At 42.4% G+C, this 27,041-nt stretch overlaps 1 protein-coding gene across 1 annotated transcript; it reads left to right on the forward strand.

Moving 5' to 3' along the window:
* The first annotated feature begins 1,046 nt into the window (after positions 1-1,046).
* On the forward strand, positions 1,047-26,790 carry LOC149284847 (adenylate kinase isoenzyme 5-like). Its single transcript, XM_089496020.1, has 14 exons — positions 1,047-1,106; positions 2,946-3,119; positions 3,261-3,423; positions 3,568-3,740; positions 4,775-4,888; positions 4,999-5,190; positions 6,541-6,631; positions 8,283-8,342; positions 20,127-20,228; positions 23,783-23,833; positions 24,231-24,394; positions 24,847-24,963; positions 25,675-25,866; positions 26,722-26,790. The coding sequence occupies exons 1-14, from the start codon at positions 1,047-1,049 to the stop codon at positions 26,788-26,790; spliced, it is 1,722 nt and encodes a 573-aa protein (XP_089352146.1).
* The last annotated feature ends 251 nt before the right edge of the window (positions 26,791-27,041 follow it).

Here is a 27,041-nt window from a genome sequence, read left to right on the forward strand (position 1 = left end):
CTTCCCCTTCACGCTGTAGCAGGACATGAGGAGTAGATAAGTGGAACAGCCTCCTAGCAGGAATGGTAGAATTAAAACATGCATGGGATAGACATAAAGCTATCATGACTTTAAGATGGGACCAAGGACTCATTACGGTTTCGGGCTGAATCAGTCCGATCTGCCGGCGGGGTTCTCTCTCTCTATGTCACAAGCATAAATTATTGCATGTATTTTATTGAAACATATCACATGACAGCCCTTTGAAGCCAGAGTGGTGGATACATGGAATGCCCAGCAGAGGTGGTGGTGGCAGGATGATATAACAGGATGGGTGCATAGCTTGCATTAATTGGGGCTGAAATAAAGAATGAAAGTCCACATATTTAAATATTAGTAAATAAGACCTTCCTGATTATTTAACTATCACAATGTAATAATAATAATAATAAACAATAATAATAATAACAATCGTGAACAATAACAACAACAACAATAAGAACAATAATAATAAAATAAATAATAACAATAATAATAATATAAATCATACACAATAATAATAACAACCACAATTATAATAATAATCATTATAATAATAATCATTATAATAAAATATAAACATGAATTATATTTGAGTAAAAATAAAAAACCGTATTTGGAATGCTCTTAATATGATAATATCAAAAGCGACGTAAATATACTTCAGTAATCACAGTATATAAAATAATGATAACACTATATATTGACTAATAATATATATATATATACCGGTATATATGAGTCATTGTACACGGTCAGTGTCATACGGTGTAATCACTGAGTGTCCCCAGCCCCACGCAGCGGCACTGTGAGGGTTAAGCGGTGCTTGCTGTGTTTCCCGCACATTGCAGGCAGGCAGTGAGGAGCAGGCAGCGCTCTCACCCCGGGCCACACCGGGGACTGACAGGAAAAGGAAGCTCGGGAGCCCGGGCCCCAGAGCGGGACAGAGGGGCACAGGGGGTGCGAGCCGGGGATTTCCGGGGGATCCAGACCGGAGGAGCAGGGAGGGGACGGGCCGGAGCTGCAGCATGAACACCGCGGAGGCGAAGGATTACCTGGCAGACAGGCACATCCCCGGGCTCTTTGAGGTGAGCAAGTGCCGTCTGTGGAGCTGTCAATCAACCGACATGTCAATCAATGTGACAGACAGTTAACCCTCTGTGTACCAGTCACTGCATGCGTCGGCCTGTCCCTGTATATATATATTTATATATTTATATATGTTATAAACTGGACAGCACTCGACTAATATAGCTTTAAATATACATTCAGTCTATTCCTATCTATCTATTTCTCTATCCATCCATCCATCTATTATATCTGTCTGTCTAAATCTATTATATCTATCTATCTATCTATCTATCTATCTATCTATCTATCAATAATCTATATCTATCTATTTATCTATCTTTGGGATTGTAGAAATATGTGTAGGTTTAGTGAATGGTATTTCATTATTTTTAGTATTGCGTTGTTCTGTGCTCTGGTTACCTCTCATTTTAAGTGGTTTCCCTGTGATTTAACTTGTTTTTCAGCCCCTTTAAACCGTACTCCGCGTCGGAGTATGTTGTTGCTCTCTAAGTGAATAGAGAATGATGTTGTGTATATTGAGCTTGTATAAAGGTCATTGTATAAGGGTTTCTTTTTGCTAATATATTTTGGAATTCTGTGCATGCAACACGCGTGTAACTGCCTGGCGTGTGGCCCTTATTAACCATATACAACTTGTAATTACGCGTCACACAAATGTCCGCTGCCCCTCCCCCATCTACACGCTCTTTCAGCAGACCCTTATTGCTTATTTTACTCCACTTGAAACACATGAGTAGACATCAGCAAAGAACAAATGCAAATGTGATATGCAGAGTTTAACCCTTTAAATGTCGGGACAATCAACCTTGGGCTCGTGGCACTCCGTGGGTTAAATTGGAATGTAATGGAGCAAGCAAGCAAGAGGTTTAAAAAATAAAGGCAGGAGCCGTCATAATCAAAGGCGATTTTAAACATTTTGGTGGATCAGATTAAATAACCCTTTGGATTCTTGGGGTTAATTCACCAATTTACCACTTTGTGCAACAATTGCCCCATTTTTGCCAGTTAGTAAAAATCCCATAAACATGCAGATGAGGATCCATCCATCAGTCATGCCAACATCCTCGTATATTATCTCTCAGTCCTTGCCACCACTTTACATGCCTTGTGAGTAATACCTCGGGATTATTACTACACTAGCTGGAAGCAGCTGCCGCGCATACACATTATGACTTTTTTTATTACTTACAATATTTTTGATTGCCCGGCCGCATCTCCCGGCATAAACAGTGATTTGTTTTTAAGTTTCAATAATTGTGATTGAGCCACCTGTTCACAAGCAGGGCTATTAAGACGCTCTGGACTGTGTATATATATATATACTGAGTTTTAGGCAAATGAGAAACATTGTATTGTATTAATAATTACGTATTTTCATGGTTACTGGGGTCTATTATTAAAGGGCTCGTATCGTGAAACACCGTCAAGGTCAAGCTGTTCTTATTCACGGTGATGGCTGAGATCTTGGAGAATGGCATGTGCTAAGATGTGATCCCAGTGTACATAAACACGCAAGCGGGAGAGTTCAGGGAATTCACATCTCGAGCTAAGGTGACCCTCTGGATGAAAGAAGGACAAACATGTTCCAGGACTTGTACGGTTCCTTAGCAGATCACAACCTTAGAAATGGACTTTTGGATGATGGACAGCTATGGACCTTGTGGGGATCCATAGCAGGCCATGACTGATGGCTTTTAGTCCGAGGGATACGGTCCAGTAATAAAGCCAAGCATAGAATAGAATTTGACGACAGATAAGATCTATTTGGGCCGTTCTTCCTACAGACTCAGACCTTAAGGTGTCTCCTCTTCACAATGAGTATTTTGTGTCTACAGAGCCTGCTTACCGGCCTCATGTATTACCGGCCAGAGGACCCCATTAACTACCTGGAGCTGTGTCTGCAGAGGGTTCGGGATCTGGGGGGTCCGGAAAAAGTGCAGTGGGACACATTCTTAACTCGCACTTTGCCACCCATCAATGGAGGGCAGGGGAAGAAAGCAGCGCACCGGGCAGGTGAGTGACTCTAAAATGGAATACAGTGAGATGGAAAAATAAATACAATGTATCGCCTGTTCTGTTGAGTTGCAATTGATGATGATGACAGAATGCCTGCAGTTACTAGTTAATAGGCATCTTCTATCATTTCAGAGGCGATCCCTCCACCTCAAATACGCCGCTATGAGCGTCTACCTCCCATCCAATCACAGTTCTCTATTGACAGTGATTCAGATATGACGGAATCTTCAGGCCTCATCCAGGAATATGATGTATTTGACCCCAACAGACAGAGACCTAAAATCATTTTTGTCATCGGTAAGACAAGTGTTGCTTTAAGTGTCTCTAATGCGGTGACCAAGAAGTCTACAACCTTCCATGGGAAGGATTTGTTTGCTTTTTTTTTGGAATTTGGGGTTGTTTTGGAACTATTTGGGCTAACTCTTCTTCCTTGTGTCTCAGGTGGTCCAGGCAGCGGGAAGGGGACCCAGAGCTCAAAAATGGCATCCCATTTTGGGTTTGTCTGCGTCTCTGTTGGAGAAATTCTGCGCAAACAGCTGATCCATCATGCCAGCAGCGACCGAAAATGGGAACTTATCGCCCAGATTATATCCAAGGGTGAACTTGCTCCTCCTGTATGTGTGTTACTTCTCTGGCTTAGTAACGCCATCTGAAATAATTATCCCGCAGGGCATAAGTGCTTGAATTAATTATCACATTCTTATGAATTAGATACTATTAAAGATAAACAAATAGGTTGTGGGCACTAATTGACATACTTTCAAATGTTGCTCTGTATATTTCAAGAGGCGTTTGGCTGCCTGAAATTTTTAACTGATATTCTCCAATATTGCTCCTGTTGGGAAACTATACTGTTTACATTAATTTAATTAAAATGGGCTACTAGCCTGTTCATATATAAACAGCTCATTGCACTAGCCTGGTGATTAGTAAGTGGACCATGGAGTAGAAGGTTCCATAACCATACATCATGGAATGCTGGACTATTTGGTGCATACCAAGAGAGTTCCTCTGTTTAAAGACCCCAATCATCTATCTTACAGACATGCATTACCAATAGGTCTATTCACTAACAGAATATTGGGAAACTTTGTAAAAAAGAATGGGCCATTGCAACGTAAACACCTTAGGGATTCATCAACTCTAGGTAATCTTAGCTCTTAGTAAATAAACCTCCTTTCCTAGAATATTTTGCTTAATATCTAATTAATGCAGACATGCGGTTAGTCCTTCGCAGTCACGTCATGCCTACTTCCGCAAGTGAAATATTATTATTATTTCTCGTATAACATTTTTCCATGACCTTGAAAGTCTGCTTGGTTGTGAAAAGCTACGTCAGCGCCTTAATTATTGGCTACAGTTCATCAGAAAAGTTTACTGCTAACAAGACGAAGATAATTGTAGCATCGGCAATGCCTGTTTTTGTCTCTCATGGACATGACCCGATCTCCATCGTCTTCTTCATAGACCATATAAAGCTGTTGACCTGACATTGGATAGATGGAGCGGACTGATGTAGACCAAAGGCTTTGTCACCTAAAACAAATGTCCAGGGCTGTGCACCCCACTGATATGCACCCATCTGATACCCTATTAAATTAAAATTACATAATGTATCTGATTAATGTTTTCTTGGTGTCTTTTACAGGAGACAACAATAGAGGAGCTGAAACAACAGTTTATAAACCATCGGGATGCACCTGGCTTTGTGGTTGACGGTTTTCCAAGGGACATTGGACAAGCATTTACCTTTGAGGAACAGGTAAGGGCTTGGCACTAACTTTCCAGATCTGAAAGTATCCCTTTATAAAGTATTTTACAGACTTATCAGAATATTTAAATTATTTTTTATCTTTTTTTAACTACCTGTAGATCGGTTCTCCAGACCTGGTGATCTTCTTGGCCTGTTCGAGCCAACGTCTCCGCCAGAGATTAGAGAGACGCTCCGCTCAGCAAGGCCGTCCCGATGACAACTTTCATGCCATCGACAGGAGGCTTGAGACCTTTAAACAAAATCTGCCCCTGATTGTGAAATATTACCAAGAGAAAGGGCTTATTGCCAGGGTAAAAAAAAAAAACACCAAACAAGCCTAGACACAAAGACCAAGGTGTCATCACTTCTTCAAGATAAAAACATAGGCTAGAAACATGGTAGGGCATGGAAGGTATAGATTTAAGTGGATGGTCAACTTCTGATTTTAGTCTGAAAACTGGGTGGAAAATTACTGTCTTTTTGTTAGAATAACTTTCCATAAAAAAAAAACCCTAAATGGTTATATAAGAGATATTTGCATTTGATCTAATGTAGAAAGTTACGGCATTATCTGATTTTGAGGAACAGATGAGAGAAAGGATTAATTCTCCTGATGGACAGCCATGTTTAGGGAGATTATAATTGGAGGATTATTTTAGGAATTCACATGGAGCAATGGTTCCACTATTAGAAAATATAATAGCCTTTTTTACTCCACACAGTGAGAAACAAAAATCAGATATACAAAAATATAGAAGACCATGCCATCTCTATAAAGCAAAATTTTAAGCAATCATGACGCCAAATGAAAAGTAGCCAAAACAAGGTTATAGCTTTACATTTTACCATAGGACCGGGGGAAGCTAATTCCCGTTGCACGTCTCACTTCCTGTGCAGCGTTCTGTATCCTGCTGCAAAGCAAGCGGGTGTGAAGAATAAATCACTCCCTCCATCCAACACAAAATCCACACGCAATATCTGCCATTACCAGGGCCGGCCCAAGGCAAAATGCCGCCTGGGGCGAATTTTAAAATGCCGCCCCCCCCTTATCTACCCTTCCTCTCCCTCCGTCCCTGCCGCCCCCCCCCCATTATCTACCCTTCCTCTCCCTCCGTCCCTGCCGCCCCCCCCTTCTACTTACCTTTCAGCAGTCCTGCAGCGAGTCTCCCTGTTCGGTCTCGGTGCCGGCTTGTAATGCTGACCGCCGGAAATCTTCCGGCACTCAGCATTACAAGCCGGCACCGAGACCGAACAGGAAGACTCGCCGCAGAGGGCTTGGGGCGGCAAAGTGCCGCCCCTTTAAAAGTGCCGCCTGGAGCGGTTGCCCCACTCGGCTCCATTGTCGGGCCGGCTCTGGCCATTACGCTATGGAAACCCAATAGAAATGCATATCTGCGAACACTACACGGTGCTCTTTTAAGTAGGTTAAAGGGTTCGCAGCTTCTAAAAAAAATCCCATTTTAAAGCAAAAAAAAGACGGTAATCAGAAATTCACAATAACAGCGAGTCGAGGATTATCCCAACACAATGAATAACAACAGGTAACATCCAGGAGTCGTATAAACCCTAGAAAAGGATCGCCTTACACCTTTCACAGCTTGCGGCTATTATTCATGGAAAATCTTTTGTAACGAGTACTTTTCCGTTCTCTTCGCCTACAGTTTGACGCAGACAGAGATGAGAATTTTATTTTTGAAGATATTTGCTGTGCGGTACAGGGTCTGCTCTTCCCAGACGGCTTGGGGGTGCAAGGTGAGCATCGCGATCTGCTAACGTCCAGGGTACCTGTGACAAGGGTGTGCAAATCAGACGATTGTAGACCATAATGATTAGAGAAAAAAAAAGAAGTTCTATCAACAAAGGGTTAATATTAATTATACCTTAAATGTATTAATTAGAGATGCTGCCTATATGCTGTGTCCTTCAGCACACTGGGAAACTAAGTGTGATTAAAATACTGTAAGAACGGCTGAACACGGTTATAATGTCAGCAAAATATTTAAATTGTTTATATTATTATTTTTGAGGCAATAAATAATAATTTTTAGTCTGCAACCCTAATGATTACTCAAGACCCTGATTTCGCTATAGCCCTTGAGGTATGAAATTGGACATCTAAGATTATATATATATATATATATATATATATATATATATATGTTGTTGTGTTTATCTGTTACACTCCAGACTTTTCGGCCGAATTGTCTCAAAACTTGCGTTCTGCCAAGCGCAGAGAAGAGGGAAATGAGGTGAAACGCACAGAACAGGTTAGTGCTCTTCCTTCTAACAACCTGTAAGCCTGCGAGTCTACCATTATTTCTATATGGACAAAGTTATTGGGACGAAATGACTTGTGGCAACGGTGGCTTCCTATGACGTGCCATGCTTAACGTCACTGAGCCATTCTCCTGCCAGTGTCTGTCTATGGAGACTGCTGCCCGTGGGCTTGATTTCATTTATCTCTTAGCAATGGGGGCAGCTAAAAACCTAAATTCAGTAATTAGGAGAGCTGTCCCAATACTGCTGTCCATATATTATATGTATATACTATATGCCTGGTTTAATTCATATAGATGTGCAGTTTCATAACTGGCCACAGGGTGGCACTGTTGTTTTAAGGGGCATTAACGAAGAAGGAGAGGCTGAAATGTTTTAGGTGACTTAATGACTTATTTTCGAACAATTGTCCTATTGAAAACATGTTATATAAAGTCTGCATCGCGCCTCTGTGTCTGTAAGAACCTTTGCAGACTCCAACACACATACTGACCTCTTAGGAAAATAAGAAAGAAGAAAAATGTGATTTTGGGTGAAAAAGAGGGACTTTCTCGCAAAACTGACAATACGCATTATATGAGGTTTCTTTAAATTCAGAAAAGGAAAGCTACTTTTTTTTTTTTACAGTATTTTGGACATTTAGAGCAATATATATAAATCTGATGGGGAAGGGAAGCCACCCTCCAGGGCAGGTAACTTTATACGACAACTACAGCAGACTTATTATCTACGACACGTTGGATTCTTTGCTGTTATGTACACAGGGCAATTCTGGTGCCAAGTGAGTAAAAGGTGCAATCGCCATAACAACCAATGGGAAGTTCTTCTGGGTGTTTCGCTTTTACTACTTCTGGCCATGATTGCCCTTTATACACAGCTCAGTGAATTTATGATAGATTTCGACATCCATCTAAGCGCTGACAGCGAATTGCGTCTGAATTGTATTTCTTTTGTCTCGAGGACAGAGCGGCCAGCAGAGATCTTCTGCTGGTTGGCTTATGATCTGCTTTTAATATTAACAAAAATCTAACTGTATGGCCTCAATCAGATTACTTCTGCTCGGAAAGGCTGTCACTTCTGCTCGGAAAGGCTGAACATTTGATGGAATGACGTTTCTTCTAAACAGATACACAGCAGGATGCTTTGATGGAGAACCTGGAAGCTCCACGGCTGCTGCTGAGAGGCAGTGAGTTCTCTAGCAATGGGGCTTTTCAGTAGAAAAACTAATAATTCCAAGTTTGATTCATGTAGAAATTGTTCTAAGACCACTGGTTGTGGGGCGACTATTGTTGGTCCTCGAAATTTCATTCCCTACAGTTGGGGAGCTGACAGTAGCCTATCAAACCATTAGATCAGACAGGACGATCTATATGCCCCCTTAGACTTTGGTCGAGTATTCTATGGAGACAACCAGCATGTTGCTGGTTTCTGATGTCACCCTTACCTATGATGCATCACCAAGAACCCTGTGTTTCCCCAGCTGTTGATGGGTTGACAATTTACTTCCAGCATCTCCCAAAGTCCTCATATCGTCTCCAGCTTCAAAGTTGGGGACCTACTGCCATCGTGGTTGAGTGATGATTGCCCCACATGATCAGATGATTCTTGGTCGTTGCTCTTTACCCTGGAGGTCCAGTAATGTCTGCGTAGGATGTGTGGTACGAGTCCTCTGTATATATTCTGTAATACTCCAACAAAGGCCTGTTTCATGAGTTTGTTGGGCAGAACTGGTCCATATTGTTGAAGAAGTTTGCCTGTCCCTATTGTGTATTTGAGCTGAGTTTCTCTATCCTTGGTTGTCCCTGAACCCTTACAGAGAGGAGATTGTAAGCTTGTGAGCCTAATGTATCAGTTTGTCTTAGTCCGTCAATTCTCGTCTGGTCAGACCCCTTGTTTTGTAAGAAATGCTGCGTAGTCATTTAAGGGCAGGAATAAGATGGGCTTGCAAAACCTTTATAATGCTCATTTTAATTTATTCAGTGTATTGAACTGCGAAGCAGGATCCGGGGGAACGACAAATCCTCATTGAAGCTGCCGTGTTGTGTTTTGACAGAGAAGCGGCTTCCCATCTGCCAGATTGATAGAGCGCTGCCATAGCACTTAGAGCAAAAGATAAGGGCAAGGGAATACATGAAGGACATAGACAGATCACTTCCAGGAATTCAATTCACATTTCAGCAATTGGCAGATGGAGAAATATTTCTCCATATGTAATGTACGGTCTGGCATCAATGTCCTGAGAGTATCTGTGCAGTCTCGTAACGATGAATATCCGTGCACTCTCGTAACGATGAATCTCTGTGCACTCTCGTAACGATGAATCTCTGTGCAGTCTCGTAACGATGAATATCCGTGCACTCTCGTAACGATGAATCTCTGTGCAGTCTCGTAACGATGAATATCCGTGCACTCTCGTAACGATGAATATCTGTGCAGTCTCGTAACGATGAATCTCTGTGCAGTCTCGTAACGATGAATATCTGTGCACTCTCGTAAGGGTTATACTTAGTACTTGTCTATTTTGTGTCCATGCGCGCAGTATAAAATCTGTGAATCCATCGTAGAGTTCAGATACAGTAACTTTGTCTACATGCTGCAGAACAGGAATACGAAGGCACCGTCCAGCTATTATGTATAGGGAATGTGCAGATATATCATATGCAACGTATACAGGGCAGATCTATATTATACTAAGGTCCATATTTACTGCGGTGTAAAACATACCTCCCAAGTATCCCAGTTTAAGAGGGGCCAGTCCCATTTTGGAACCCAAATGCCTCTGTTCCCTCTGTCAAGCATGTAGGCAGATCCATATTACCTGCAGTATGAGGGTAGATCTCTGTTACTCTGCAGTATGCGGGTAGATCTGTTACTCTGCAGTATGAGGGTAGATCTCTGTTACTCTGCAGTATGCGGGTAGATCTCTGTTACTCTGCAGTATGAGGGTAGATCTCTGTTACTCTGCAGTATGCGGGTAGATCTCTGTTACTCTGCAGTATGCGGGTAGATCTCTGTTACTCTGCAGTATGAGGGTAGATCTCTGTTACTCTGCAGTATGCAGGTAGATCTCTGTTACTCTGCAGTATGCGGGTAGATCTGTTACTCTGCAGTATGAGGGTAGATCTCTGTTACTCTGCAGTATGAGGGTAGATCTCTGTTACTCTGCAGTATGAGGGTAGATCTCTGTTACTCTGCAGTATGAGGGTAGATCTCTGTTACTCTGCAGTATGCGGGTAGATCTCTGTTACTCTGCAGTATGAGGGTAGATCTCTGTTACTCTGCAGTATGAGGGTAGATCTCTGTTACTCTGCAGTATGAGGGTAGATCTCTGTTACTCTGCAGTATGCGGGTAGATCTCTGTTACTCTGCAGTATGAGGGTAGATCTCTGTTACTCTGCAGTATGAGGGTAGATCTCTGTTACTCTGCAGTATGCGGGTAGATCTCTGTTACTCTGCAGTATGAGGGTAGATCTCTGTTACTCTGCAGTATGAGGGTAGATCTCTGTTACTCTGCAGTATGAGGGTAGATCTCTGTTACTCTGCAGTATGAGGGTAGATCTCTGTTACTCTGCAGTATGCGGGTAGATCTCTGTTACTCTGCAGTATGAGGGTAGATCTCTGTTACTCTGCAGTATGAGGGTAGATCTCTGTTACTCTGCAGTATGCGGGTAGATCTCTGTTACTCTGCAGTATGCGGGTAGATCTCTGTTACTCTGCAGTATGCGGGTAGATCTCTGTTACTCTGCAGTATATGGGTAGATCTCTGTTACTATGCAGTATGAGGGTAGATCTCTGTTACTCTGCAGTATGCGGGTAGATCTCTGTTACTCTGCAGTATATGGGTAGATCTCTGTTACTCTGCAGTATGAGGGTAGATCTCTGTTACTCTGCAGTATGCGGGTAGATCTCTGTTACTCTGCAGTATATGGGTAGATCTCTGTTACTCTGCAGTATGAGGGTAGATCTCTGTTACTCTGGAGTATGCGGGTAGATCTCTGTTACTCTGCAGTATGCGGGTAGATCTCTGTTACTCTGCAGTATGCGGGTAGATCTCTGTTACTCTGCAGTATATGGGTAGATCTCTGTTACTCTGCAGTATGAGGGTAGATCTCTGTTACTCTGCATTATGCGGGTAGATCTCTGTTACTCTGCATTATGCGGGTAGATCTCTGTTACTCTGCAGTATATGGGTAGATCTCTGTTACTCTGCAGTATGCGGGTAGATCTCTGTTACTCTGCAGTATATGAGTAGATCTCTGTTACTCTGCAGTATGCGGGTAGATCTCTGTTACTCTGCAGTATGAGGGTAGATCTCTGTTACTCTGCAGTATGCGGGTAGATCTCTGTTACTCTGCAGTATGCGGGTAGATCTCTGTTACTCTGCAGTATGCGGGTAGATCTCTGTTACTCTGCAGTATGCGGGTAGATATCTGTTACTCTGCAGTATGAGGGTAGATCTCTGTTACTCTGCAGTATGCGGGTAGATCTCTGTTACTCTGCAGTATGCGGGTAGATCTCTGTTACTCTGCAGTATGCGGGTAGATCTCTGTTACTCTGCAGTATGAGGGTAGATCTCTGTTACTCTGCAGTATGCGGGTAGATCTCTGTTACTCTGCAGTATGCGGGTAGATCTCTGTTACTCTGCAGTATGAGGGTAGATCTCTGTTACTCTGCAGTATGCGGGTAGATCTCTGTTACTCTGCAGTATGCGGGTAGATCTCTGTTACTCTGCAGTATGCGGGTAGATCTCTGTTACTCTGCAGTATGCGGGTAGATCTCTGTTACTCTGCAGTATGCGGGTAGATCTCTGTTACTCTGCAGTATGCGGGTAGATCTCTGTTACTCTGCAGTATGTGGGTAGATCTCTGTTACTCTGCAGTATGCGGGTAGATCTCTGTTACTCTGCAGTATATGGGTAGATCTCTGTTACTCTGCAGTATGCGGGTAGATCTCTGTTACTCTGCAGTATGCGGGTAGATCTCTGTTACTCTGCAGTATGGGGTAGATCTCTGTTACTCTGCAGTATGAGGGTAGATCTCTGTTACTCTGCAGTATGAGGGTAGATCTCTGTTACTCTGCAGTATATGGGTAGATCTCTGTTACTCTGCAGTATGCGGGTAGATCTCTGTTACTCTGCAGTATGCGGGTAGATCTCTGTTACTCTGCAGTATGCGGGTAGATCTCTGTTACTCTGCAGTATGGGGTAGATCTCTGTTACTCTGCAGTATGAGGGTAGATCTCTGTTACTCTGCAGTATGAGGGTAGATCTCTGTTACTCTGCAGTATGAGGGTAGATCTCTGTTACTCTGCAGTATGAGGGTAGATCTCTGTTACTCTGCAGTATATGGGTAGATCTCTGTTACTCTGCAGTATGCGGGTAGATCTCTGTTACTCTGCAGTATGCGGGTAGATCTCTGTTACTCTGCAGTATGCGGGTAGATCTCTGTTACTCTGCAGTATGGGGTAGATCTCTGTTACTCTGCAGTATGAGGGTAGATCTCTGTTACTCTGCAGTATGAGGGTAGATCTCTGTTACTCTGCAGTATATGGGTAGATCTCTGTTACTCTGCAGTATGCGGGTAGATCTCTGTTACTCTGCAGTATGCGGGTAGATCTCTGTTACTCTGCAGTATGGGGTAGATCTCTGTTACTCTGCAGTATGAGGGTAGATCTCTGTTACTCTGCAGTATGAGGGTAGATCTCTGTTACTCTGCAGTATATGGGTAGATCTCTGTTACTCTGCATTATGCGGGTAGATCTCTGTTACTCTGCAGTATGCGGGTTGATCTCTGTTACTCTGCAGTATGAGGGTAGATCTCTGTTACTCTGCAGTATGCGGGTAGATCTCTGTTACTCTGCAGTATGAGGGTAGATCTCTGTTACTCTGCAGTATGAGGGTAGATCTCTGTTACTCTGCAGTATGCGGGTAGATCTCTGTTACTCTGCAGTATGCGGGTTGATCTCTGTTACTCTGCAGTATGAGGGTAGATCTCTGTTACTCTGCAGTATGAGGGTAGATCTCTGTTACTCTGCAGTATGAGGGTAGATCTCTGTTACTCTGCAGTATATGGGTAGATCTCTGTTACTCTGCAGTATGCGGGTAGATCTCTGTTACTCTGCAGTATGAGGGTAGATCTCTGTTACTCTGCAGTATGGGGTAGATCTCTGTTACTCTGCAGTATATGGGTAGATCTCTGTTACTCTGCAGTATGGGGTAGATCTCTGTTACTCTGCAGTATGCGGGTAGATCTCTGTTACTCTGCAGAGAATTGATTTCATTATATCAGAGTATAAATTAGACGCAGTGTTGGTATCCAGGCTTTTTTATATATATGTGACGTATAGATACAGTAACAATATTGCTGTGAATATCAGCGACTTGGGTTAAGATTTGGCTCAGACAGACTTATCATGTTCCTCCTTCCGCTCTTGGCTGTTCGCTCCCTCCCTTCTGTGTTCGCTCGCTCACATTAATATGCAGGTCACATCTTAGCAGCCTGCTGTCCTTTACAGGCTGTGATGTGAAGTGAAATCCTGCTCCCAGCATGCTGTGCCGCTCTCCGCTATATATAGAGGCAGTATAGCTGGGGCAGCTGCTTGAAGGTCCCAAGCACTCTCCTTCTGGTTCTTGGTGTCCCCCCTGCGTAGGCACGGACAGGTCAGTACAGAATCCGTGACACCCGTCTCATGCTAACAGTCTCTTTACGTTTTATTTGCTGGGGTCAAATGATACCACAACCCTGTGTCATTTTATTATTATTTTTATTATTTATTGTTTTATATAGCGCCATCATATGCCGCAGCGATGTACAATGGGTCAACAGGACATGGCAAATAATATATAACAATTAGACTTATGGAAACAACAGGTGGGGAGGGCTCTGCTAAAAGGAGCTTACAAATGATCTAACCCTGGGATATTATTTAAAGCCCTGTTGGCTTGGAAATAGAAACTGTAGACCAGTAGAGACTCTGTTTGTAGATACCAGTCATGGTGTGAAGACCACCTGTTGCACTCTTCTGCTTCGGGCGAGAACAATATATTTTACAGATGGCGGATAAATGGAACAGTCTCCCAGCACAAGTGGTAGAGTTTAGTACAGTGAGGGAATTTATATTTATATTATATTTTATACGTATGGGAGAGACGTATGACTCCTGAATCTAAGACGAGACCAACGACTGATTAAGGTTTGAGACTTTACGGCAGGAAAAATGGTTGAATGGGTCTGATCAATGCGGGGATGAGCCATGGTGACAGCTAAAGGCACCCTTAGCTTTAGGCGGGTAATTTATAGACTAAAGTCAGATTTCCTAAAAGTGTCACTTTTTAACTGCTTTCTTCACATATTGCTGTTGATCTGATATTTATCTTGTTGCCCCTGCAAAAAAAAACCACCTTAAAACCTTAAATCACTATATTAAACACTATTAAGCCTGAGCGTGATCTACTCTATCTCCGTAGTAGATTATAAACCGTACAATAAGATCCAGTGGCAGATTATAGAGAGGACATGACGTGTTACATGTTACCAGTCAAGTGAAAGAACCAAAACAAATTAGTAGTCAAAAACAAAACAAAAATAACTCAAAAACCCTAAAGTACACAAATAGTTAACCAAAAAAGATACTTTATTAATAAAATATAACCAAACCCTGTCCTGGGAGACTATCAATTCAATAATATGTTTGGGAGATGTGGCTCTTCTGACATCCAGTCCTTGTCCCCTTACCCCAACCATTTCTAAATAAAACATATGCAACGGTGTTTATAGATAATTATATTTACAATAGATATAGTTATTATAAATCCTAATTATCTGTATACCATAGGAGCAGTCGTCTTCACCTCCGGTTCTCTGGATCTGCATGATTATTGCTGAGCGTTGATCAAGTTGCTTTTTGTAAGGGTGCTCCAGGGTAGGAAACCGAGGAGATACATTGAGCCACCTTTTGCCACATATCTTTTCAACAAATTATCTCCAAAAAAACAATTAACTGAGTGGAAAAAAAATTACATACAAGCTACACGTGGAAATATCTCCCAAATTTGAGGGCCATGTTTGCCCTCCGTGACACTGCTGTCACTAAAACGTTGCGCTACTCCATTCTAGAAGTAAGAGGAGTTCTGCAAAACTCCAAGTGTTTGGTTTTAAGTTCCGTGTTACAGGGGCACCTCGCTTGTGAACATGCTTCAGCTCACGTGGCATTCTCACATATATGTTGTGTAGAAGGTTAACTTTACCCGATAAGCGAACACTATCTACACCACCTTCAGATAACTCACCACCTTGCCTTCCAGGGTGACTTCACATTCAGTTCTTCAACAAGAGCTTTTGTGATACAAAAGGCAGACTCCGGAGAGTCCGAGCGCCCTGCAGAGTATGACTTAGTATACCAGGTACTGACTTGTGCCATGTTGGCTTCATACCCATGAAGACGAGGCCTAGATAGTCTTTAAAGTTTGCAATCTATTATAGGTCCGTACCAAGTATACTACAAACCCAAATAAAAAAAATGAGACATACCCTCTGAAAGCCAAGCGTGGATCGACACCAGGCAGTAGCTCAGTGCGAGTAATATTTTGACACTGTCACACTTTTAAATGTTTCTTTGTGTAGGTGCCTGTATGTTATGTTATGTCATTGTGCATAAGGCCGTATTGATTAAAAGATGATGGTTTCGATCGCGTATTTGCCCAGAAATTTATGACCGTGGACATAGGGCGAGGGAGACCGTAGGCGATCCATACTTAGAAGCTGTATTTGCACTGCAGTCGATGACATCACAGCCTTATTAGGAAAGGGGTTTGAGGCGAGGGGGTAAGGTGACCTCTATCTCGGAGTCTGGATGGAGGACAAGGAGCCAGGTTTCATGTTCAGCAGACATCTGTGAAAATCAAACTTTCATCCACTCACCCCCCCCCCCAGCAACCCACGGAGAGTATCCTGCGTGCCGAGAGCTCTCACGTTTTATTATTCTGCACTTTGTAGGGAAAAAAAGAGGTTTAGCTTTTTCATTAAATATTTTTTATTTAGAAAGCAATGCGATTTAACGTGGTAAAAAAAAAACAAAGGAGAAGAAAAAAAAAATATATACACACGTAAAGTTTGGGGTCACTTAGAAATGTTCTTGTTTTCGAAAGAAAAGCAAATGTTATCCATTAAAATAACATGAAATGGATCAGAAATCCAGCGCAGACGGTGTTAATATTGTAAATAACTGTTTTAATGTAATCATTGTGAATGCTGTCTTGTGATTTTTATTCTTTTTTTTTTTCTTGATAATGGGGGCTTGATGACTGTAGGCCAGAAGATAGGTGATGATATCAAGGTTGGTGGCCTACACATTTAGGTGATCGGCCCCTCACTCTTCCTCTGCCACAGTAGTCCATGATGTGGTTAATTCTGTCTGTGTCCGTGGTTGTGACTTCATGTGTTAACTGATTTTAGCTGCTAAGTCTGGATCTCCCGAGTGATTTATAGGAGAGACGTGCAGCAGGCTCCTAGCACGGGATTGAGTATCACACGTATGTATTTGGGGGATCGAGTGCGCTAGAGAAGGGCAGGTGCGACGTGTCCGAGTCCCACCAGCAACTCCTGACTTTGGAACTGCTAGTTGTGACCTTTACCCTTATCTGCTTCTTACGGGTTCAAAGTTCATAACCCCAAATCCCAATGCCAGGGGCAGCAGCTGCCGTCTTCATCATGTTCCCTGCGTGCGTACTCACACTCCTGTGTCCCAAAATACTGTGCGAGTGAGGGCACTTGGCATTCCCTAGAGACCTCATATGAACTGCTGCCTTTATAATGGATGTTGACTTACGCCTCATCAAAGGCCTCCCCCAGCTTCTCTCACATTTACCGTGTAGACGGGGGTCCCCTGTTTATGGTCGGCAATGCAAATACAAGTACCTCTTCCAGCGCATATCTCTACAACTTATTCCCTCTAGCATCTAATGCTGGGGTGCAGTATGACATCATAACCTGCCACTCCGCTCAGTGCAGTGACAACATACGGCAAATTAGGGCGATAAGTGATGGAGACCTGCAGATCTCTGCTCTTTGCGCTGCCTTAAGCCCAAGCCTAGTGTTAATTTGTGTTTTCGGGTCAGTGTAGAGCTCTATCTGATGCCTTTAGTGAATAAAGATATATTTGGCAGCTGTAGGTGAATGGTATAGAATTCCTCCATTACTGTCAACAGGCGCCATGTGTAGGGAGAGAAGTGAAATGAAGCTGGAAGGAAACGTGACTAGAAGTGGAAAGCGGAGAAATACTGATGTCAGAAATGAGGTTTATTCTTTCATCTCATTAAATATACATAGAGAGCTCATCGCAGCGCTGTCAACAGCTGATTCATACGAGGGAAGCTAGCAGGAGACAGCACGGGAACACGGAAAGGTAGGATGCGGGCCGACATCATGCAACGTATATAAAGTATAGAGCAGTATTGAAGATAACGGCAGATATTGCGTTACGGAGTATTTTTTGGTGATAAAACGTAAGTGCTTGATACAAAAGGGCCTAGCAGTGGGAAAAAAAAGATAAAATGAGAAAGGTTGTATAAAGATAATACCAGTTGTATGTGAGCATGACACAGATTCCCCATACTATAACCGTAATATTATTGCGCATGTGCATTTCTTAGTCCAGACTGGGACGACTCCAGTCCTTAAGGGCTGCCAACAGGTCCCAGCTCGATCACAGACATCTCATTAAAGATATACATTAAGGATACATAAAATTTCTCCCCAGGACTGCAAAGGGGTGCCTTATATCCTGCAACCTATATAATTGGCTATAATATAAAAGGGACATGGCGCATGTATGCTGAGGCAAGGCGACAAAGGGACTGCTTGCCTGGGGTGCTCGTTTGGCTGTGGACTGGCCCTCAAGGACTGGGGTTGTGCTGCCACTGAACTTAACTTTAATGATATAAAAAATAGTCCACGTAGTTGTAATGCTAGTGAAAGCTTTGTAGGTTTCATTGACTTCTGGGGTTCAGACTACGGGGACATCAGCTGTGATACACCAGCTCAAAAGCAGCCCCGGACTGTGTATATGGGAACTGGACCAGTAGTAGAAAAAAAATTTCGGCTGTGGACGAAACCGTAGATGTTAGCAGGTATGTAGAAAAATATTAAACGGGAAAAAAAATGACTATACGAACTGGGTGAGCTGGGTGTTTGTGCAACGTACCTTAATGTTTAGGGTGCCCAACAACTAACTAGGCATACCTGGTGCCAGCAGCCCCCCCCCAAATACAACACATATAAAAGTACTTTAAGAGGAATTCTTCCAAAATGACAAAAAGTCAGGAGTTTCAGCCCTGCTGCTGCAGCTTCTCTCCTCTTGTGAGGTCTGGCATTGGAGGTGGAAACAGACGAAACAGTGTATCGCGTGGTGGGATTTGTTCAGCTGAAAAATAGCTGGGGGACGGGGCTAATGCATATAGAAGGGGCTAATGCATATAGAGGGGCTAATGCTAATGCATATAGAGGGGCTAATGCATATAGAGGGGCTAATGCATATAGAGGGGCTAATGCAGAATCCTCCATGCAGGTATCATTAAAGTGCATATGACGGCTGGAGTGTTCCATTAAGTACAAGAGGAGATTGTTTAGCAATGGTTTGAGAGCATGTCTGGTCCACAAATGGTTAATTCTGCTGTGTTTCCGAGAAAGCACAGTCACAGTTTCTAATAGACCGTAAGTCGGAGGAAGGCCCCGCTCCCCGTCCGTACCTATCTCTACGTGTACCTGTATGTTTATTCCTGCCATTCTAAATTTTGGATGCTGTTAATGTTTTTGTTATTTTTTTTCTCCGGTCTAAATAAAAAAAAAAAAAAAAATGTAATAATAATAATAATTCTCCGCCATGATAAAAGGGGTTAAGAGTCCTTGTGACTTCATCCCTCCCTGCGTCACACTTCGTCTGGTTACCCGCCTCCCACTTCCCCGCATCTCCAGCCCTCTACAATTTGGCAGCGGTTGCCATGGAGACGGCTGCCAGATTGCCATCTTTCACCTGTCGGTGAAGAAGGTGCCCCGTGAGAGGTGAACATGTGTCTTGTGAACTGGCATTCCACAAAGATCATTTGGCATCCATGTGTATGTATGTATGTATGCATGATCATGTGACAGTTTACATGTATGTTCATATGCATTATCCTTATGTATACAGCCTGTATCCAAATTTTTTGCCTTATTTTTAGCTTTTTTTTGTATGTGAAGCAACGTGTGCCACCGTTGTTTATTTGTTCATCCATACGTGTGTTGTATGTTTCTGTCTTGTATGTATGACGGCGATGATATCTATACATTCCTTGGCGGCTCTGAAATATAAGCAGCTCAATCGGCTTCATGGGGCCCTATCAGAGCGAGGAGATGTTTATTATTTTATATCACTGTATTAAAAAGTGTTTTCTTCTATAGTACCCTTAAGGACTTTAATGAGATTGTGGTAGATAAGTGGAAGAGCCTACCAGCAACAGTGGTAGGGGTAAATACAGTAAGGGAATTTCAAAAAATGCATAGAATAGGCGTATCGCTCCTGAATCTATGAGACCAAGGACTGATTAGGGTTCGAAGAGTCAAAATTATGGTTTTTATCTGCCGTTCTTTGTTCCTGAAATCCCCAACCCGTGTAAATGAATGGATATCGGCATATGTTCCAGTGCATGCGTGTGTTACTATGTATGTGATTTTAGATGAAGCCGCGGGATTATAGGAGGATGCAGGATTCTATAAATCGGTTATTATTCTACCAAGAGAAAAGGTTATTTGTTATTTCTTCCCCCTGGGCCTGGAACACATCGTTAATTGGAAAGGAAACACTTTTGTTGCCTTTTTGGCAGAGAAACTCTGTAATTAGAACAATTTTTTTTTGTTAATGGAAGGGTTGAGCGCCGGCAGCTCTAGAGAGAGAGTTTATTAGCGCCATTCACCCCGTGCCCTTTTGTGCTTTCTAGCTAGGAGCAGTGGCGAGGAAATTGGATTTATTGAAATGATTGTGAGTCCAGTATGTCCTGACGGACAACGAGAAATACAGAACGCAGAGGATTCAGAAGCAAGTATGGGGTCAGAAGCAAGTATGGGGTCAGGTCAGGCTTTCACTTGAGAGGCTCCCAAGCCGAGATCCACCATAGGACAGGCTATGAAGCAGCTGCCCGTTCTTGCTTGAGCGTCTCATATTTTTATGATGTTTTTCCCTTTGGGGATCTCTTGGGGTTCACCCACAAGTGAAAGGGTGGATTGAGAGGTGGACCTCCTTGTGTCTAGAGAGATACCAACCGGACTCCACTGATGAGACCAATGTAGGCAGAAACGTACGTCTGGGGTTGTTGGTTCCCTTGTGCAGGGGAACACGTTTCGGTTCAGGACGAGACTGATATGATGACGGAGATTTTCCTCTGTAATGGCACAAAAGAGACAAACCTTGAGATGCTCCGAAGTGTGGACTCACCGTGGGACAGGCTGTGGAGCGGTTGTCCATTCTTGGTTGAGCGTCTTGTATTTGTTTTGTATGACAGGTCAGGCTTTCAGCTTCATGATTGAGGACAGATCGTTTTTAATTTCCCAAATCAGTCAGCAGTAACTTGTTTCTCTTCCTCGGTATAAATAAATTGAAGAAAACAGGAAAGGGATGAATTACGTTGGGGATTCTGTGTTTTCTGGAATATAAGACTAGAAACATAGAATCCATCTAGTCTGCCTGTTTATCCTGACATTAAGACTCATAATCAGTCCTTATATTCCAGATACAACCAGTTAGTAAATTTTTGTAAAAAAAAACTTGATTTAGAAATCTGGGGCATCATTCAAGCAGGTGTGTCTTATTTTTAAGAAAAGATAACTTGTTACCAATAATAATAAAAAAAATAAATCTGCAGCGATGTTCCAGTTCCTTACCTGGCAAATTTCCCTATTTAAAAGGAACAGTCCCACTTTGGGACCCAAATCCCACTTTCTCTCTTTTGTCCCCGGATGTCCCTCTTTTCTAGGCGTTCAGAATGTTTGCTGGGGATGAGGGTATCACAGGGTTCTACAGCCCTAAAAGCCCCGATAATGTGTATAGAAACAGAATAAGATATGTTCATTCATGTAAGTAAAATACATTCTTATTGTAAGCCTCTAACTACATGCCTTAAAGGAAAAGTATCCATTTGGCAATTTGAAATGTTGGAACAAAATATGCGGTTGAGTTCAGGGTAGTCCCTCTAGTTATTAAGTGCCAGATATTAATTCAGAGAACAATCCTTGGGCTTCTGGAATAGACCCCTCAAGATGGCCAAGATCCCTTTTCAAGGTTGATTCCTACTGATCATGGATTTTGCTTTCTTGCAGACAGAGGTTGCCTTCCCCACAGAAGCTACAGAAATGGCAGGTAAGACCATACATCAGTCCTGTGATTCCTGCTTCTGACTATCTGTCTGCGCCGTCCTTGCTTTTTGGGCAAATCCCAGTAGAAGTGATGTCACAAGCCCCTCTCCTGCCAAATTAAATGGGATGACGAGTGACATATTGGTTCAAGGTGAAGAGCCACATAAGTTCATAAAGATGTGCATTTCTGCTCATGTGATGCTTTGTTATATTTTTTTTATGTTAAACAAAGTTGGATCCCCATCCTCTCAAACAACCTTTTTTTTTATAAAAAAGCTAAATTGTATGGTTCAAGAAAGGATTCGAGTGACGACATAGCAGTGAAACGTGCTCTCCCCCCCCCATCCAAAGTGAGTAGGGAGAGGAGGTAATGGTAAATGTCTAAAGTGACAATTTTGTTGGTAAGAGAATGCATATACATAACCTTTTTAATATGAATAAAGTCATATGTGTAATTAAATTAAATTAAAACATAACATGGCGTGGAAAATACCCACAGGGCGGTGTGGGATTTTTTTGGAGTTGTTTATATACAGTTACAGCATGTACATGTTAGCCAAAGCCACATCAGAAGAAGCGTCTCCCCGGTAAACCAAGCAAACCCTATTTATAGATACACTTCGGTGACCGCATGCGGCAAACTGGGCCGATCTCCTACAAACATTCTGCTATGTAGAATTCGGAACAGAATTCCTTTAACTCTGTCCGGCTGGGCTAAAGAAACTCCTGCATCCAGGCCAGGGATGGCTCGGTAGAGGCCAGGAGTAAATGTTTCAAAACCTGAATAATTGCAACAATAACTGGCAACAAGGTAATTAAAATCTTAAAGCAAAATAAAACACACTTACGTCAATGCGGATATGTGTACAAATAAGACATTCACATAAACCCTTTTTGATTCCTTGCTTATGGTTACATGGGCTCCATGAAATGCAAAAAAATATTAAAGTATTAATTAGTTATTTTTTAGTAATGAGCTAATCTCTCCATGATGCATCGTATTTAAGAATTGTGAGCATTTGATGCATAAAAAGCGACATTATTTACACAGTCATTACTTTAGAGCTCTCGGCTCACAATGGCCATTGTTGTTATGTATATAATAGCTTGTGTAATAAGTTGACATATAGTGGATGTTTCATGAGATTGAAGGTAATGAGGGTCTGCATTCGTAGGAGTGAATAATGTAGTCCTTAGTTATAGACGATTGTAAGCTTGCAAACCGAGCCCTCTCTACTTAATGTATGCGTTTGTCTTAGTCTGCCTATTCTAGTCTTGTCAGACCCCTTGAATATATGTATTGCATATTGCAGATTGTTTTCGCTATAAAGTAAAATATAATATAATAATAGTGTATTTAGCTGTATTAATGAACCCATGCGGTGTGACTGCTACTTGGCTCCCCCTTGTGGCATTTGGATGGAATTGTTTATTGGGAATGACAGGGGAACAAGTATTTGTTGGGTGCAATGTATCCATGGACGATCTGTGTACAGGGTGAGGCAGGACTGAAAAACAGAATCAATGACTGTTTGCAGTGATTGTTTGCTGCTGGCCACGGTTACTGGTTAGGGCTCGGTGAAGTGTTCTCAGACGTCTCCTTAGAAACAGGCTGAGTGCCACTGACCACAAGGACTAACCCAAGGGAGGAGAGAAGGAAAGAGACTGGGAGAGACACCACGAAAAAGACTCTGTGCCACCGCGAGCTTAAGAAACTGAGTTTTTCCAGAATTATAGAAAGGGCTAAGGGAGGAAGGATAGCACCCTGAGCTGGAAGTGTGAGTCTGAGTGCACATTGCCAGGGTGCATGTGGTCTTCTCAGGCTAAGGAATTCCACAAGTGCTACGTAGATAGACAGTAATCACAGACCGAGCTAACTAGCCTGGCTAGTCTGCCCTTATAGATACATAAACAGTTTGATTAAAGAGGACATTGGGTTGACCAGAGACCACCTAAACATGGGAGCCGGCTGTTCAAGGCGTTCCAGGACACAGCCCTCCAAACCTAATCCAGGTAACTGAACTAGAAAGCAGCCAACTTACAAATGGTCAAGTTAACTTGGATGGAAGGAATCCCCTTTTAATTCTGGTGGGTTTTACGTCTACATTACGGGGAAAGGTGGAACATGAACTGAGTGGACACGATGGTGATCTCCAGGTTATAAGAAGTTATAAGAAGTTCATGGCTCCTAACTGTGTCCGACTTTGATTCTCACTGCTGTAGTCATCCTACTAATTGCCTCCTTTATTTCCTTCCTCAGACAAATTAAAGAACAGCAAAATCATATTCGTAGTGGGTGAGTCACTCTTTTATGTATTTAGAATAACTAAACTAAAATAACTAAAAATTGGGTGAATGTCAAAATGACCTTGTTGAGCAGTAACTAATTACTATATAATTACATTGAATGCATAAACTCTGCTTCTGGCACTTGTGTCTCGGATTAATGGTTGATGTGGAGTGCAGACCTACCTGTGGTCTCTATCTTCTCATTAGAAGTGCAGACATCAAGTCATCAAACTTGCTCAGATCTTGTGAAGTCAGTTGGCTCAATGTTGACGAGAAAGTGGCCAAACACGGATTCTTCAATTTGAGGAATTACAACATTTCCTTTTCCCTGTCAGTTATTGAGTAATAGCTACATGTGTCCAGTCTGTGTCTCGTGTTATATTATACCGTGGGATCACTTTTAGGAGGACCAGGTTCGGGCAAGGGCACCCAGTGTGAGAAGATTGTACAGAAATATGGCTACACCCATTTATCTACTGGCGACCTTCTCAGAGCAGAGGTGTCCTCTGGCTCGGAACGAGGCAAGACTCTGTCTGCCATCATGGAGAGAGGAGAATTAGTTCCCTTGGTGAGTTTTTTTTGTACTTAGTGGGCACAGAACAAACCCTGAGCTCATTGCACAGACACTTCCAATGTTATATACCTGTAAAGGCTTGTTAAATCTTCTATTTTTTGTGATTAACGAAAAACATCACAGATTTGTTTACACGTGTAGATATATATATATATATATAATTATAAATAATGATTTCCCAACCCCACCAGTAGGTGGCGGTCTTGACTTTTGACAATGACAAGTAGTCCACCATATTTTTTTTATTTAGTTTGCTCATAACATACTGTAGAGATATTGCTCTCTACTCCTTAGCAGAGGTTTATTGGCCCTATAAACACTCACCAATGGCCTTGATGTAGCTGAACTCCACTAAAAATACACAATAAGCTAGACAAATACAGAGTTGATGGTTTATATAGAGAGAAAAAAATGAAGCTGTTCATGACTGTCCCTGCCTATCACAGGACACCGTTCTGGATATGTTGAAGGACGCCATGATTGCAAAGGCTGACAGCTCGAATGGCTTTCTGATCGATGGCTACCCTCGAGAGGTCAAACAAGGAGAAGAATTCGAGAAGAAGGTGAGGAACGTGCGGTCTGACATCTATCCTCGCTGTAGATTTCCTGTTCTCACCTTTTTTTATATACACGCCATTAAGCATCACAATCTTTATTTGGCTCGTCTGGATTTAAGTGGGGCATCCTGCTGGGACTTTACTAGATTTTAATTATAGCTGCTCCAATGGCTTACTAGCAGTCATCCGGTACAATGGGAAATTATGCATAGTTGGGACATTTAAACAGACACGGAAGGTGTGCACTAGAGCTAACAATCTAAAGATAATACATAAAATAGAATGCGATATACAGCCGTTGTGTTTAAAATCTGGTTCCCACCAGCTGCTTCAGCTGCTTCAGCTTTGTCTAATACTCATCCATTAGCAGATATTTTAACTATTTTTTTATATTTTCAGCGGGAATAAAGCAGTGAAGTTGACCCATGGGCAATCCAGGTATTTTAATGTACAGATTAAACCCAGGTCCAAATTAAGTGGACTTTGCAATAAACTAGTCAAATGTCCAATAAATAAATAATAATAAATAATAAACTAATAATAATAAACTAGTCAGGGTCCAATCCAGAGGTCCAAATGAGTAGGTATGAATCTTTCGCTGAACGGCAGGTGGCGGCTGTGCTTGTGACCGACGGGCCAGTTTGGCTTCTAGAAAGAGCTTGACAACAAGTATTGACCTGACAAATTGTGACAGACTTGCTCTTGATCTGACTCTAGATTGCTTCTCCATCACTGCTGCTGTACATCGATGCCGGGTCTGACACCATGGTGAAAAGGTTGCTGAAACGTGGTGAGACTAGTGGCCGGGCAGATGACAATGAAGACACCATCAAGAAGCGGCTGGAGACCTATTACAAAGCTACGGAGCCTGTGATTGCTTTGTATGAAGGAAGGGGAATTGTCCGAAAGGTAGGAATCGGTCGAAGGGAAGAAAATACGAAGGAGAAGGTCTAAATTTACTAATATAAATATAAAGTTAGTTCCAGAGTTCCCATATTCTTGGGTATGGGCAGGACAGGGAATTGATTAATCACAGTAGGTCCATTGGACTCCCACTGCGTAAAGGACACTGCAGTATTCCATTTCGGCAGATAACACCGAAACCACAAATACTGTTTATGTACAGGCCAGTAGGTGTCATAAAGCCACAAAAACGGGGATAGTTTAATTTAACCGCAGTGTCACGGTTTGGGATACTTACAGCCTTTCTTATGGGAGGGCGCACATTTATGCTTACTTAATGTAGAAGCGGGTCACAGGGGCAATCCTGGACTAATTGGCTCAGTGGGTTATATATAACATTTTATTTTGTTGCAAAGTTTGAAACCTAGCCTTATCACCGTAGCAAATGGTGTAATCAGCAGGGACATTCCATTGGTCGCTATGGCAACAAGACACTTTTCACACTTTACCCCCATGCAGTTCCACAGAAGGTGTGCACTAGAGCTAACAATCTGAAGATAATACATAAAATAGGATGCGATATACAGATATATTATGCCAATACAGAGCAAGATGGTTTTCAGATATACCCTAATTGCCGCTGTCCCACTTTTGTAGGTAGTGGGCATCATGGGCCAGTTACGGACATCCTCCTATTGGTTCTATACTGCCTCTGGGTACATTTAGGATTGATACTGAAGAAGAATTAAATTTTTAGGCATCTTAACTGATTTGGCAAGAAAGACACAGTCGCATTACCCCAATCGTGTCTTCCTATTAAATCAAATATTGTCTAATTATATACTTTTATTCCTCCCGCAGATAAACGCAGAAGGCTCTGTAGACGATGTCTTCAAACAAGTCAGTGAAGCCCTGGATGCACTTAAATGAAGCAAGAAGGAAAGCAGAATATGCCTTATTTAACACCATTCGCGTCCCAAGTTATAGGGCCAAATAAGAAACCCCTATCAGTATGGTTCATTAAAACAAACTGATGAGACACGCAGTGCTTTTCTATCGTGGCACGCACACCTTGCCCAATCTCATTCTGTCTGCCTATCACTGGTCTCACACGTCAATCCACCCCTCAAGAGACTTGAAAGAATTTGCCCTCCTTCCGCCAGGAAGGTGCAATCTGTAAC

This window comes from Sceloporus occidentalis, unplaced genomic scaffold, assembly GCF_023333645.1.
Source record: "Sceloporus occidentalis isolate IW3139 unplaced genomic scaffold, rSceOcc1.0.p SCAF_87, whole genome shotgun sequence".
Lineage (NCBI taxonomy): Eukaryota > Metazoa > Chordata > Lepidosauria > Squamata > Phrynosomatidae > Sceloporus > Sceloporus occidentalis.